At 31.1% G+C, this 16,969-nt stretch overlaps 1 protein-coding gene across 1 annotated transcript; it reads right to left on the minus strand.

Moving 5' to 3' along the window:
* Nucleotides 1-5,620: 5,620 nt before the first annotated feature.
* LOC114372091 lies at nt 5,621-8,555 on the minus strand. Its single transcript, XM_028329488.1, has 3 exons — nt 7,976-8,555; nt 7,025-7,366; nt 5,621-6,905 (listed from the first exon to the last, which is right to left on the minus strand). The coding sequence occupies exons 1-3, from the start codon at nt 8,402-8,404 to the stop codon at nt 6,288-6,290; spliced, it is 1,389 nt and encodes a 462-aa protein (XP_028185289.1). The 5' UTR covers nt 8,405-8,555; the 3' UTR covers nt 5,621-6,287.
* Nucleotides 8,556-16,969: the final 8,414 nt, after the last annotated feature.

Below are 16,969 nucleotides of genomic sequence, written 5' to 3' on the forward strand. Positions count from 1 at the left end.
AAATATCACACACATCATTTATTTAAAGTAATATATACCAAATATATTTTTACTTTTTTATCTTGTTATTTTTTCAATTTAAAAGAATTAAATCTTTTCAAAGGAAAATACTTCCAAAAAGAAAGTTCAACATATAAACTGGTTGTTTTATCCCTGTATTTATAGTTGATAATTAACAATAATTTAGTTAGAAACTTAGAACATATTGAGAATATAAACAATGTTAACTATTCGATAAAATAGTGCACTACTACTTAATCACATGTTATGATGTACTGTTATAAACTATGACAATAATAACTGGGCCAATAAGAGCATCCTAGTATTAACATAGATATTAGTAATTTTATTAACAAAAGTTTGAGATAAACGATAAAGATAACCAGAAATAAAGGAAAAGATGAGAGGAGCGTGAAGGAAGAGAAACTTTAATTTTTGAAGAACGAAATTTGTGGGAGAAAAAGATACGAGAAATCCAAAATTTGAAAGAATGTGGAAAGATGGTTATGAAAGTGAAGTCCTTATGCAACAAATAATTATTTTTGTTTATAGATATATATGTATTGATTATTAAAAATTATAGTCATTCAAACAAAAACTACTATATGCAATATTTCTACAAGTAAAATATTAAGAGATTAAATTTGTGCTGATATTATTTAATTTTGACTTTCAAAATATTAAAGTACGTAAAAAATGAAAATTTTATCCTCTCATTCTTTTTGTTCAAAATTCAATTCTCAAATATAGATTTAACTTTTCTAAAATAAAGGTGCATTTTAAAAGATAAAATGCACAGTAGCCAAAAAATGTATAAAAAAAGGTAAAATATACTTGTAATCATTGATTACTAAATTACAGTTAAATTGTGGTATTAAAAAACTTTAAATTAATTATAACATCAATCATCAATTAATATTTTTTTCCCTTCCTTCAAATCCTAAATTATTAAGTGGGTAAGGACAAATGCATCCACTCGGCCTATGCAAGAAACGATCTTGGAAACGTTTCCAATGCCGAAAAGAATTAGGCCCAAAAGACAACAAGACCCAGCCTAAACAATATCAAACCTTGCTTCATTTTGGACTCTTAAGTCGCGACTTTCTTTCTGTTGGGCTAACGGATAAACAATCTGGGACAAACACATATAAGTACCAGGCATTGTCAAAATTAATTTTATAAAATTTATTTATTTTTGTTAAAAAATAATTTTAAAGTAGTATGATTTGTGTTCGAATATTTTATTATTAAATTAAGATAGGATTAAAACTTAATATCAATTTTTTTTATTCAATCTAAAAACTACTCAAAATTACATAAATTCATATTAAATTCTTAAATTATCTGTAATATGAAATCAAACATACAAAAATTAATTATGAATTCGAAATCAATTCTCGGCAAAATCAAACACTCACTAAAACATAGAAGGGTAAGACCGATATAACATTTTAAAATAAACATTATAACCGGCGGAATCATAGGGGTGGATGGGCTGTCATCTTGGGCCTACTGAGTTCACTGGTGTTAGGGTTCCTTGCTTGTTTGGGCCTGTAAGTCAACTAACATGATGGTCTGTTTAATTGAATTGCGAATAATTGCCGACATACAATTTTATGGGTTAAATAATAAGGATCCAATTAAAAGTATTTTTAATAAGAATTAGAATTTTTTAAAATTATAATTAAGTAATAACACATTTTTTTTATTTAATTAGTGCTGTGAGTGTTTTTGATTGTATTTTTCAAATTACATATAACTATTGACCTATCATCTAAAGTATGACCACTGATTAGAATAACCAAAGATTACGACAAGAAAGGTAATATAAGGTGCATCGATATGCCCAAGTTAACCTGGGGCATGTTAGAATGATCCATGCAAGTTAACGAGCAAATCCCCTCATATATATATGTAGTATTTTTTTTTTTAAACTCAAGGTATCTCTCCACCGAAAATTGGATTTAAGATTGTAGAAATTGTTTTTAGAAGCTCACATATTCCAATAAATACTATTTAGTATAAAACTAATTTAATTTATATTTAAATTAAAGTTAAAAATATTGTACATGTGCTTCAATATGAATCCAACAAATAAAAATAAAGATTTTGATCTTTTAAGTAAAAAATACTTTTAGTTTCAAAATACTTTTTCACCCAAAAATTAAAATGTACTTAGAGATTGAGTCATAATTACATAATGATTATTTTTCAATCGTGTCACACATGCTTTTCCCTTCCTTACATTGTGCCACGATAGTGTGCAGGTAGAATGTGAACACAGTGTGTTTACCCTTGGTGGACAATAAATGAGAGCACACTGTGCACGTGCAAATGCCCATTTCACGACATATATTGCGTTACTGAATTTTCTATATTACAACTAGCAAATTGACATTAAAATTTAAAACACCAGGTAATGATAGTGTGAAAAGCATCCAGTTACTTATGATTTATGAATATGGTAACCATTAACTATACTCTGCCCTGGTGGCAATAGGGGTATAGCATATTATAGAGCTATAAATAAATAGTATTACTGAGAGTGAAATATCATGTTTTCAGTGGACATACTCATTTTCTGTAGAGATGTAAGCAATGGTACCACATGGACAGTGTCATAAATATGCATCAATTGCAGTATAACAAGTTTGTCTCCATCTCCGTGCATACCAAGCGGTCTCTGCCGACACTCCTATTTCACTTCTACTACTATTTTATGTTGCACACTCATCCTGTGCACAATTGCCTTAGACTTGATTTTGGGTTTTGTTAGGAAGCCACCATTCATTTTCATGATTAAATTAGACAAGATGTTTGCTAATAAATGTCCTTAAAATATTAATTCAGAAATTTTAAAAAAATTATTTATTCTAAAAATTATAGAAGAGTCAAAAACATAAAAAAGAATCATAAATAACACAATTTTATAGATTTTATTTATTTATTCTTTTAGTTTCTTAATCAATACCTTCTTAATTATATTGATTAACATTTTCCAACTAAAAATTATGTTAGTCAACCATGGAATCTAGCTTGTTCGTACACGGAAGGAGAAGTGTTTAAAGTAGTCAAACAAATGTTAATCAGGCGCTATTATCTATGATTCTGTTTTTGAATTTTGCCACTGAATGAATTTTGAAGATTTGGTAGATCTTACTGTATGAAGATCAACAAAAAATAATGTCAGGTTCAAAAGGCCAGTCCCCTGTCACCAACCTAAGAACTCTGTCCGAACCGACGCCTCCTTGTTTTTACCATTAATTTGAGGACCCTGGCTAGATGGTAAATCTGTAAATTTGCAAATGTAATGCTAATTCCATGGTTTTCCTTTCACTACAGCACATCCTGTAACTAATTATTTCTATATATTTGGGTTCTTTTTGGCCCATAAATGCTGGACGATTAGGGGTGTACTACTAAGGAAAGGCTTGTAAGTAGAAGGAACATGATGTCACATTTTCTACTAAATTCAGATCTACCAGTTTATATTATGCGATGAAGATGAGGACAACTATAAATTGAATAACACTTGAATGTCCTACTACTGACGAGCAGAGTAGGTGTAGTTGTTCTATTTGGTAGTACAAAGCTTGTTTGGTCCAAGGTTGCAGGACCAATACACACTCAATTTGCTTAAATCCAACCTTACCAACAAGGTTGAGTATAATCGAAAAATAATGGAATTCTTCAAGTATGTCATTAAGGGTTTAATTCTTCTTAATGTGTATGAAAAAACAAACTTTGTTGAGAAAAACAAAATTTACTAGAATAATCTTTATGTCTCAGAATAAATTAGTCTTTGAGGATCACTTAAGGGATATTCTTGGTGAAAATAATAAAATTAAATCCAACCTTCAACTTCATTTGAACCTTAATTATGTAAAATTTTCAATTATTATACTATTTTATATCATGCTATGCTCATCCATGTGCACACAAGTACCTAAACACTATACACTAGGCTTAGAATTAGCCTATTCTTTTCCAAATTTACCGTTTTAGAATGTACGCGCCCTCCCTATAGGGACCAGCTCAACAAAATTTGGTTGCGTTGTCTATATCAACGAGTTAATTACTTTCACATCTTAAAATGGTAAAATAATGAGAGAAAAAAACAAAGTTACCTGGACTTGACTCAAGTGTGATTAGGATGGACAGAGTTTAAATTCTAAAGAAAGGAAAATATAAGAGGCTCATCGAGCACTTTGTTTTTGTAGCATTCTCCTAATTGTGACAATCTTTGTCCTATGACTGCATTAAACTAGTTTTTTTTTTTTAACTTCTGTAATGGAATAAGTTGGTGCAAATCCAGTTTAATTTAGAAACTCATCTAACCAACCATGAGTCACATTCAGAGTTTTTCTAACCACACATAATTAATTTAGCAAGCATGGGGTGGTGATGGCCATAAATGTGTACACATTTGACCACGCCCCCACAAAGATGTAAGAATGTACGAGTTAAAAAATAAGGATAATAGTATTTTAAAGCGAGTTTTCCTATGAAGTACAGAAGTAAGGGCATATACACCCATGCTTAATTTATACTAGTATGATGTACTTAATCTTTAAGTCGCAAAAGTTGAATGGATGGTACATCCTTAAAGGAGCTTTTTCTTAAAAGTAAAACGATTTACTAAAAGAAAGCGAAAGCTCAAGGAGTTTTATTCAGAAGATTGGTTTCCAGGTTAATACATTACTTTAGACTTATCAAAAACACAAATCACATGCCATTATTGTGGGCAAAACAATCGTACCGATGCAATATATGCACGGTAGAGGGTAGAGAAGAAGATTCAACCAGTTATCACCAAAGAGAAAAAGAGGAATACAAATGGAATAAATAAAAACTAAAAATTAAAAACAAAGCTTAACTGATCTTGACTGCTTTGAGAATCCTCCTCTAGGAATATTGTTCAAGTTGGATAAAGAAGTAAAAGACAGTGCCTGAAAAAGCAAAAGAAAATGATAAAGACTGCCTGAGAATTGAGCAAGAAAGCGAAAGAAGCTGGTAGCATCACTTGGGCATTGGAAGCACCAAACCTCGTGGTTTGTCGTTCCATAATCACGTTCACACTAGCAGACACGCGCCATCAGAAACATAACCAAATTCACTTTATTATATTCTGAATTCACACTGGCTTCTGTTCCGTTAACTTTTAAAAAATTGTTATATTCCCCGTTAGGTTCCTATTTTCTTCCCTATGCTCTCATTTGACCGAGACCGTCGGAAAAAGAGCGAAGCTTCCACACATGCAGCTACCATGAGGAGGGGAAAAATTGTATATTAACCTATGATCCGTTACAGACACTGAAATTAAGTTCACAATATAATTTGGGAGGTTATAAGATGCACATTCACTCATATTGATGAGTAATGCGTTGAGAAAACAACTTTTAAGAAAAAAGTTTAACACCTCTTTGATTTTTTTTTGGGGGGGGGTTAGAGATCATGAACATTTTCCTAGTAAATAGATTGTTCCCTACTGTGCCAACCCTCTTGATGATTCTACCTGGTGGTACTATTTAGTTTTTATTTTACACATAATTACCCAGACAAAATAGGGAGAATATCCAAAATACCATATGCTCTGTAATGACAAATGCAAATAAACGTCGACAAGTAAATTATGGTTACTATTTACAAGTCAGACAGCAACTCCGTCAAAAGATAATGTAAAGAGTAACATACATCCATCACGAGCATTCATTATCTGACAATTTCAATATCGGGAGCACTGACAAAATAAAATCATAACACAACCGGAAACATATTAGAGATGTTCGGTACATTGAGTATTGTCCCTGTAACTCTACTCCATTATCTCGGCTATATAAAAAAAAACCACGTTAACGATCTTTTCAAACACAGAACTTCCACGCCATGTAGAAGCTGTTAGTGCCAAACTGGCTGTGGTCGATGGTAGACTCTTTAATATTACCACCATCGACACTTACATAACTTGCTAAAGTAACAAAAGTTTAATGGGTCGGTCCACTATACCAAAGCTTCACCACCTTCCCTCGTTTATGGAAGGTAAACTAAAATTTTAACCTCCAATTGCTCTATTCCGAAGTGGAAAAACGAGCTCCAACTCCATAGTTGGATTCTGCATTGAGAATAAAACCCGTGAAATTTTATGCTCTATTTACAGAACTATATGGAGGCATACACAAACTTCCACAAAGAACCAACTGAACCCCTACTCTAAAATCTAAACGTTAGTAGTCAAAAACTAGTGACTGCTATTAACAATTGCCTTGAATTGATCCTACCCCCATCTGTTAGATTTCCATCTTCCAGATCATGCTATCAATGCTGCAGTTATGTGATTTCTCCAGTGCAACAACTTTAGTCCGATGTACTGCTAGTGAGTTCTTTGCTCTTTCATCCTGAGGAAGTTCGCAAGCTTCACTGACTGAAGCTGTTCTCAAATCAGCTGGGGGAATGAAGCAGTCGACAGAAAGGCCTTGAACATTGAACGCAACCTCGTCGATTGTCCAGGCCTCTTCCATTCTTGTTTTAGTATGGCTCAAGGCCATCTCCCCAAACCTGAAAAGAGTTACCACAGAATGCCCAGAGTGGGCAATCATTATACCTTCCACGGGCTTGTAATCACTAAGGAATGAATTGATTGTGGTTTCCCAATAAACTGCATCGCCCCCATTAGACTGGATCCGGGTCAGATGGGAGTCCTCAATGTGAACAAGAAGTCCAGTCTTCTGGCTAAAGTAGCCAAACAAGACATGCCTTATGATCTCAGCAGGACCCTCACTCCGAGCCTTCAATGTTTCAGGGTCAGTACAAAGCTTCAAGATGAAGCAATCTTCGCCATTGATGTTCTTCTCTCCTATGCATTTGGCATCAGCAAACATACTGGCAGTGGTTCTAGGGTCAATACCCTAATCAAACAAATACACACACTTAGAAATTACAGAGGAAAGGGTAAACATAACAGACACTAAAACAAAAACAAACAGCACATGTATGTGCAGTAGGGAAATCAAAAAACAGATTCAACCTGAAGTGCACGGCGCAGAGGCCTCACAGGCCCCTTTGCCGTGTGAGCACCGAGCCAAGGTGTGTGCCTCCAAACAAGCTTGCCATTACAGCCAGCATGAACCTTGCTCCCCCCAACCGCAAGCTCTACATACCACATGTCGGGATCCATCTGCCAGAGCACAAATCCACCAGACTCTGCACACCTATTCCGATTCTTCACTACCCTAGTTGCAGTTTCAAATTCGGAAGCCACCATTCTAACCTTTCCCATGGCATAAGCATTTCGTATGGAGTTCTGCAATTTTAGCCCCCCAGACGCTGCCGTATACTGCTGCAATATGTACTGAGCAGATGAAGTTTCCTGCAAGGGCATCCATGAACAAAACAAAGGTTAATAATAGCTTGCTTATCAACTGAAATTCACTGTTTAGAATAAACGGCATCTTTATTAAAAAGATGATCCATTGGTCCCCCTTTACAACGAAACAGTTGAATGCAATGCACCAATTTGAGTTAGGAAGCTAAAATTATCTCATAACACACAGAACCGGGTTTTCAGGCTTTTGGTCGGTCCCTATTCTTTTAATTTTTATTTTTATCAATTTATTGCTCTGAGTAGGCAACCTTGAAAAATTATTGAAAGAAGGCACGTGACTCACTGAGTCTCTCCCAAGTTAACCCTTTGAGCGAAACACTGAGAACAAGAGATAAAACTGAAATGGCAAAGTGAATCTGGCACGGGATCAAAACACGACAAGCAGCAAAAAAAACATGAAATAAGTTGCCAGAAAAGTCATAGTCTGAGTTGCTAGAGAGAAAGACACATTAAGAGAGGAGGAAGAAAATGACCAAAAAATCCAAGCCACATGCATCCAAAGAAGAGACAGAGAGTTGTTAATTTCACAGTAAAGAACAGCAAAAAACAAAGGATGTTTGAGGAAAAAGGGAAAAAGTGTGCGAGAGAGCTTACAATGGGAGTGTCTTTGATGCTGAGGTGAGGCAAGGGGTCGGTGGAGGAGACGTGAACGGGGGCGAGAGGAGCACCCATGACGCCGAGGAGGAGTCTCAGATCAGACCTCTTGTAGGACACGGAGGGGGCACGTGACAGCTGTCCCTTCATCCAGTGTCCGAGGCCCGAACCGATTCGCTTAGGATCCCCGTTTTCGGTTCCGTCAGGGTCGGGGCCCTCCATGAGAGGGGTGAGCGTCTCTCCCAAGGGACGGAGGCTGGCGGATCTGGCGACGGAGGAGTCAGGGCTGGGGCTGCGCTTCTTACGGCGGAGGAGAGCCGAGATGGGGGAGAGGGTTCGGGCGGGGCTGATGGAGCGAGAACGAGAAGGGGAGAGTCCGCGGACCACCTCGTCTTTGAGGGCGGAGAAGAAACCCTGCTTCTTTTCCATTTCCAAGAGAGACTAGGGAAGAGGAGAGAGAGAGAGAAAGAGGTTCATAGAATGAATGTGAGATCAGAAAACGGTTTTGCAAAAGTCAGTGAGTGGGCGTACGGTTTTCCGGGCGAATGGTATTTGCTGCTTTTTGGGAAGCCTGAAAGATTGTGATAATAATACTATTATATAGTAGCTCTTTTTCGTTTGTTGCAATTCCAACTTCTGAATATTTTCTTTTCTTTCTTTTTTTCCCTTTAATTTCGTACAGACCTCGTGGAATTCATTTTTTTTTTTTATTACTACATGTTATTGTTTATTCTACATTCTACTTTCTTCAAAAACTCGCACAATATTTCGTTTTAGCCTATTTTCAGCTACTTTCTTAAAAAAAACTCATTAAAAAATATTATTTTATTATTTAAAATAATGAATTGAATGATGATTGTACTACATGTTGTGCAAAACTTCACAAAATAAAGAATTGTTGTGCAAAACAACCTTACAATGGTGTTTTGTCTCTTTATAATTTTAATCCATTAATATAAAAAAGATTAAATAAAATAAAAAATAAAAATATTTTAATAGGAATTCAACTCATCACACTTTATTTAGTTGACTATATTAACCTAAATTTTCATGTAGAGGTATTACTTTTTCTAAAATGATCAAAATTTATAAATTAAAAAAATTTAATATATAAATATTTTTAATTTTAATTTATGTGTTTCTATTTTAAATAGTTTACATACTTTTATTTTTATTTTATCAATTTATAATTAAATTTCATAAATTAATATGTAAATTATATACTTAATTTTTTTAAAAAGTTGATTTTAATAGAAATTATTTCCCCCTAATTATTTATTTAAAATTAAAAATATTTATATATTAAATATTTTTTAATTTATAAATTTTGATAATTTTTTTAAATAATAACTCTTGATTGATGATACATAAAAAAATAATTTTAATATAGTTAACTAAATAAAATAAGTGTTCTATTGTCTTTTTTATGAATAATTTTATGTAAATAATTAGAATGAAAATAATGTGTATATTAAAATCAATTTAAAAAAATATAAATAATTTACATATTAAATTATGAAATTTAATCATGATAAAATAAAAATAAAGTATGTAGACTATTCAAAATAAAAACACGTAAATGATATAAAATAAAATAAAAACATTTACATATTAAATATTTTTTAATTTATAAATTTTAATAAATTGGAAAAATAAAAATAAGTTCAAAACTAATGATACATAAAAATAATATTAATATAGTTAACTAATGATTTAGAAATACGATAAACAAAATAGTAGATTTAAAATTATAAAAAGATTAAAATTATAATTTAGTTTTTTTTACAACTTTTAAGATATTATAAATAATAGAGTTAACATATATTAATAGTTTATATTTATTGTAAGTCTTTATACTTACATCTTGTTTCGTGTCAATGTATTTTATTTCTATATGTCAATATATATTTTTTTAACCAAAAACGATGTTTAATTTGATCCTCAACTTATTTTTTTGTTTAATTTCAGTCTCTTAAATTTAAAAAGTTTCACTTTAGTTATTTAAATTAATATCTTTGTTAGACCAACTTGATCTTTTTGTTATTTTTTTACGTAGACAATAATTTTGTTTTAGTTGGTTTTAGTTTATATATATATATATATATATAATTTGTTAAATTTATCTTTACATGCAAATAAATCATTGAAATTGTGAAAAATAGATCTGGTAAAGAGAGGAGGATTTGAAAAAACAAGTGAAATTTGTATTATAATTGTAATTAAAGGTTGTTTGACTATGACAAACTGAAAACAAATATTGTAATGTGATATTATTTTTTACGGATATAGTTTATTTTTATTATTCTACCAAATTTTTATTTTTTTAAATAATAAAAATATTACTCTTCAAATTATTTATCTTGTGCGTTGCACGAGAATATGCATTAGTTTAAATTATAAGACACGACAACTTTTTTAATTGAAACTCACGAACAATTAAAAATAAATAAATATACCAATAAAAATGAAAAATATTTTGAAGTGGTTATAATATTTCTTGACTAATTATAAGGATGATATGTGAAATATGCCTCTATGAAAAAACACTAAAAATGTCTAATTGAAAAAGGTAAGAGAACAAAAGTTGGGTTAATTATTCGTTTAATCTTCATGGTTATAAAATTTTTATTTAAAATTAGAGAGATTAAAAAGAAAATTTGTATTTATAGAGAAGTGACGCATTGATTTCGAATGTGGCATTTTAGATGTGGGATAGTTTGTATCTAGTGAAGAAATTCAATTCCAAGAGTTGGCCTTTCACAGCAACCCGCGACTCCGGCAGCGTCATTGGAGGTGTGAGTTTTCTCTTCAATCCACGACCGCCAATGTTGGAATTGTGTGTCTTCAATATGCTATGAATTGTTCCAGGTGTTGGTCGTCGTTTGTGTTTATAGAAGCTTTGGTCATAATGTACAGGGTAAAGGCTTTCCTTGATTTGTTCGATTGCTGCGAAATCAATAATGTGGATTCGTGTCTAATTCTTGCGATCTTGATCAAGACTGAAGAGTGAAGAGTGAAGATGATAAAGTGGATCAACATATGAACCCCGGCTGTGGAAGAATGAAGGGGCTGAGATGAAAAACATTGAGTTTTGAACTTCATGGATGCGCCTCTTTTATCTGAGATGAGATCATATTCATGTGCCTCTTTGATATCATTTTTTTTTTTATAAATTCTTTTACTAAATAAATTATTTTGCACGTGTGAACCTTAGAGAATTCTCTTTGATCGATTGCTACAACTTTCATACAAGACATCAATTTTTTATATATATTATTTGTATAAAAAATTACACTATTTGCTTTACTAGGACTTTTAAGAAGGTTATTTACTGTACAAGGAGGAACAAATCCAGTATAAAAGGGGCTGAAATTTTTTTACAAAATTATTTAAATAGTTAAATTTAATAAATAATAAGTTTTAAAAATATTTATTATTTATTTTATGGATAAAATTAAAGATATAATTTATTATTAGAAAAAAATTAAGTAAATATCAACTTAAAAACATATTTTTCTTACATATTTTCTTTTATTTTAATTTTTCCCCCTCATATATATATATATATATATATGATCTTAAGGAAGAGAGATCAAGATCGCGCTTGTCTCTCTTGGATTCGTCCTTGTATGCAAGTTAATAAGTTGATCATATATTAATGTCATCCACGAAATATTTGTTATGTTACAGTGCAGTCTATTATTAAATTCCACAAAAAAAGCCTATTACTAAATTTATTAGCTATTCTTGCATTTTAAATTTACTACATTGAACATTGTCAGCATACAACACATTATTTATTCATAAATCAATGGTTAAAATATAGAAAGATTTGCCCTCCAATAAAAAGAAAATTGTAGGATTTTAATATTTTCTGAAAATATTTACCAAGTTAGAAATTGATCATTTCTTTCTTGTAATTTTTCTTTTCTTTAGAAGAAGTTAAATCAACTACCTATACAAAAAAAAATTAAAAATTAAGAAACTTAATTCTTATAAAAGTTAAAGATCGAAGAAAAAAAGTAGTATATAGAAAAGTGAACTGAAGCCTCCACCATGACGATGACACCTTCATCAAAACAAGAACAAGTTCGTTCATCAAACCAAATGAAGCTGAAGTATTTGCAATGCCAAAAAAGTTTAGAATGGATCCAGTCACTACACCTCCACAATGTGGTATTTGCAACTGACTGTAAATTGGTAACGAAACATATAGATTCAGGAAAGAAAGGTCTCTCAAATTTCTCTCTCATTTTAGCAAATTGTAAACTATATATTTTGGTCTAATATTCATAATTTTACGGTGAGTTTTTCTAAAAGACAAGCAAATCTTGGGACCTACAAACTAAACTAGTTAGGGCACCAAAATATCATGTCGGCATTCATGATTATGATTATATTCGCTTCCAAGTACACTAAATTATCTTTGATGAAATAAAGTAAGTTTATTTCTTTTTTAAAAAAAGAAGAAAAATCATCCGAAGTAACTTCAATCTTTGTATTTGAAAACAAAACATGTTTGGATAAAATGGAATTAAGTTGGTCTTTACACGAATTTTGAAAGCTAAAGAAGTTTTTTTTTTATTAAAAAATAAAAATCAAACAGAACATGTATTTTGTAGAGTATAAATGTTTGAATAGAGATTGTATTCGTAGACTGGACCGAACGGCCAGGTGTATCATTGAGTATCAGAACTAGAAGGATTAGTTATATACTACTACGACGGAAAAGAAGAACAATGAACAGTTAAGCATTGTTTTCTATTCCGTTGGGGCCCAAATAAACGCGTTTTAACTTTATCCCTTTTCGGTGCATCCATGATCCAACTAATAAGAGGCTAAGAAAATCTCCCACCAAAATCTTAATCTTAAGATTCTTTATAAACCAAAAGCCTCTGCATACACCTCTGCCTTTCTTTGCCTATTTTTAATTCCCAAAAAGATATTGTTTGATTCCAAAAAAATATAGATGGAAAGGATTAGAATTTAATATTAAAAATTCAAATACTTTTTTAAATAATCACATAATATTAAATTTTAATCTTAATCATTTGATTATACGGTACATATTTAATATTATTCTTATATAAAATAATTTTCTCTCATATATATATATATATATATATATATATATTTGTTTCTACTTCCTCGTTCGAGCAAATAAGGCTTGTAATTTGTAAAAATAAATTTTAGTTTAAGATAGTCTCTGTCAATTTTGGCGGGCATGGCTATGACATGTCTCTGAATTTTTTTTAACTGGACTTAAATTCTACAAGGTTTTAAGTATTACACTATAATTTTCAACTGGGGTTTGTAATCTTGAATATAACTTAAATAACATAAGAAAAAACTGATAATTAATAATAATAGTTCTTGATCCAATTTATATATTTACTCAAATTTAAACATATATGAAGAATCTCTACCAAAAAAAACATATATAAGGAATTCATGATGAGATTCTGTTGTGTATCAATTAGCATCTGCTATGGTTCCTGAGGTGCACTTTTGGATTTTAATTGCTGTTCTCTTTTCTATATATGTTACTCTTCAGTAGTAGGGCCAGTTAGTTTAATCAAATATCACTTTTTTTCACATAATTAAATATCAGTTATGATTCAGAGAGTTGCCCCATCATCCAAAAACAGAAAGTCAGAAAGTATCGGAACCCCTATTTTGCTAACATGCTCACCAACTGACCCCAAATAAGAAGTTACCGGCAGGTGCTTTTATCTAAATAATTTAATTATTTTTTAAAATAATTTTTATTGCAATAGAGCTTATATCATTAACTAAATACTTGGAGGGAGATAAGTTTTGCCACCCAAAGCTCTATCAAACTCGAATATAATTATTTTTAGTAAAAAAATAATTTTAGTGTAGACCAAAAAAAACTAATATCATAAACTAAATTGTAAATTTTATTAAAATAAGTTAAAAATAATTCATGTTAATATTTTTTTTTTATAAATATTATAAGTAGAAAAAACTATAAAGCATTTTATGAATATAAAAAAACTGTATATATATATACAAACTCTTTCAGATGCACCTCATATATATATTGATTCACTATCACTGGCGTTTGCATGATCTTCAAACTTGGAGTATCATAAAGGCGTGGGCCTCCAGAATTACAACTAAATGAAATGATTACTAATTAGTGGGCCAATCTCATTTTTATGTCTGCAGTAGACAAAATTGTTGTTCCTTATCGACAAAGGTATTCTCTTCCCAACAACCTTTTCCTTCTTCATCTTCTATATATTTTTTGTTTATTACTTTCAAAAAGTAGGAGATCGACATAACATTTTTCTTTTCCCAGTCCCCCTTCAGTTGGATTTGATGTTGCACCCTCCTACTTGTAAAGCTGCATTAATATATAGTTTCCAGTTTCCACATAAGCTTATCTAAAACCCTCAAATATTGTCACTATCAATTAGAATGTACATAAAACATAAGTGATCCAAGTGAGTCCAGCGTAGACATATGATTATTAATTGTAATTTGACGGGTGTAATAACTTGATTAACTTTCTGTACTCTTTTCAAAGACTTCAACTGCTGACTTAAATAACTATCTACCACAAGATCTTGGAGTTTATAATTAATTGAAAGCTTACTCCCGTGAGTTTTGTGACAATAACATCATATAGGTTCGAGGCGCCTAATTATGTCGGTGGAATATATGCATGGAATTAGTACAATGAGGCTTGCTTTAACCAACCATTGTTGGCCATTAATTGACTTCTCAAAATAACTAGTAAAACTTTTGTAGAATGCGTGACAGATATTATATATGCAAGTTACACATTTAATTTCATTTGTACATTCTTTTGTAAGTAAGGAAATAAAAATAATATTTACCCCTCTTGTGATTTTTTTAATGGTTTAAATTACACACACATCTCATATACTCATAATTATATAAGTAAAACATGTTGAAGAAGTGCACGTGAAGTTTGAATTCAATGGGTATGATTATGTCCTTGTAACAGGATCTAAGCTGGTTAGTTAATGGGGATTTTTCCCAAGGTATCTTGTAAGGGAGGTTTCTCAGTACTAGACTACTACTAGTTACCACTAATAAATGTCCTGAAATTAAAAGACTTGTTCCACATGCTAGTAGTCACTGGTTACATTCTTTTTCTTTTTCCTTTTTCAAATGCATGTTGTCACTCAATTCCTAATGTGATGGCTGCTACTTAGTTCTTTCTAACTGCCATGTTGAAATATTCTTTCCCATTTTGTTGCAACTATGTTTCTTTGTTTTGACTAGAACAGCAAAAAGAATCCATGTTCTGCTTCTATTTTGCAGTGTGCTATTATATACTATATGTCTTAGTGTAGCGTAATAATTTATATATGAATCAGCCGGGAACATATTAAAGTAGAGTCTCTTCTATTTGGGACCCAAACCATATGCTATTTTCATTGGTCTTGCCAGCAACCTTCCTCTTTACGCGCCACAGCACGTGCAACGCAGGTTTAGGGTCATGAAGAAAAATATCATGACATAATAGGGGATGAGAAGAGGAGCTTCATTTTTTTTTCTCACTTAAAAAGTTTAAGTAAGTTAGATCTAAGGGCTCTTAAATTTTCACATCGATAAAAAAAATCAAACTTAAGTTCTTTTTAGCATGTGAATTTATTTCTTACTAACCAATATTTTTTTTTCTAGTACAAGAGAAGGTTGATGTAACGTAGTATAAGAACGTATAAACAAAACTGGGTCTTCATCTTCTTGATGGGTGTGTGTGATCAGTGGTGGGCTCAGCTTTACAACTAATCTTGGAGGAAGAGGAAGAGCATGAGAGAGCCAGAAGAAAAGATCCCATTTAAAAAGTGGGAGGAGGTGGTCAACTTTTTCTTCTCTCTTTTTTTCATTTTTTTTTCCAAGTTGTGTAGCTGTCAAATCTGATGCATGACCAAAGTGAGGGGCCAACGGGATTGGGTTTAGAGTGGCAGATTTGGTATTTAGATTTGAAAGTTTTAATATCACATTCAATGATAGCTAGGACTAGGAGAAATAAAAGCATGGTAACTTGATATATTTTTGTACCTTAGCTTAACTTTTAATTAATAATATTTTTTTTTTGTAAAATATTTATATTTATATAATAATATATTGTTAAGAAGACTTACTGAGAAGAAAAGAATAAAAAATTATCAACGGCTACTATTGCTGTTTTATTTGACATTTTGAAACCATTTTCACATAATTTCTCATATTCTATTGTTGAATTTAAGTTGACCTTGTCCTTCACTCGTGTACTTAAAAACCATGAGCAGAATTAGTTTCAAATATAAAACAAGATAACTTTTTTTACTACTTAAAAAAAGATAATATTAAAACTTACAATGCCTTTTTTTTTTATTTAAAAAAAGTGTCGACCCTAATATGACAAAACATAATCACCCCGGGAAACTAATTCTTCTCCTACTAATCCCATCGAAATTATATCTGAAAAAATGATTAGACATGAAAATTAAATCTTGAATTTGCGGATAATTTGTTTGACTTCTATGAATTCTAATTAACTTTGACGAAAAACTTATTTTAACTGAGTTTGGGTTTGAATTTTTCCTACTTTATAGAAACAGATATCAGGTTGAAACTCAGGGATTTAAACCCTTTCCTGCACTACACGCACATATAATTTAGTTTTCAAAATTTATTTTTATAATAAATGTTTTTTTATTTTTTATATATTATTTGGATTAAAATTTAGTTAGTAATTTTTATAGCATATGAATCTTTCTTTAAACCTTGAATAGTTGAAGTTAAATTATTATTTTTTAATTTGATGCATTTAATTATTTAAAATGTTATAAATACTTTGTTGAAATTATAGAAATTATAAATATGCTACCGAAATAATCCTATTTCATAGTTTTTGGCAAATGAATTTTGAACACGTGCATCGTGCGCGTGCAAGTGTGCAACTAAGTTGTCTTCATTTTCAATTGGGCTTAATAGTGTTTTTGAACATTT

This window comes from Glycine soja, chromosome 10 (assembly GCF_004193775.1).
Source record: "Glycine soja cultivar W05 chromosome 10, ASM419377v2, whole genome shotgun sequence".
NCBI classification, from domain to species: domain Eukaryota; kingdom Viridiplantae; phylum Streptophyta; class Magnoliopsida; order Fabales; family Fabaceae; genus Glycine; species Glycine soja.

Coding starts and splice junctions, on each gene's coding strand:
- LOC114372091 (XM_028329488.1), bottom strand. CDS start 8,404: ATGGAAAAGAAGCAGGGTTTCTTCTCCGCCCTCAAAGACGAGGTGGTC. Junction 7,367..7,975: donor GCATCAAAGACACTCCCATT/GTAAGCTCTCTC, acceptor ATGCCCTTGCAG/GAAACTTCATCTGCTCAGTA. Junction 6,906..7,024: donor CTCTGCGCCGTGCACTTCAG/GTTGAATCTGTT, acceptor TTGTTTGATTAG/GGTATTGACCCTAGAACCAC.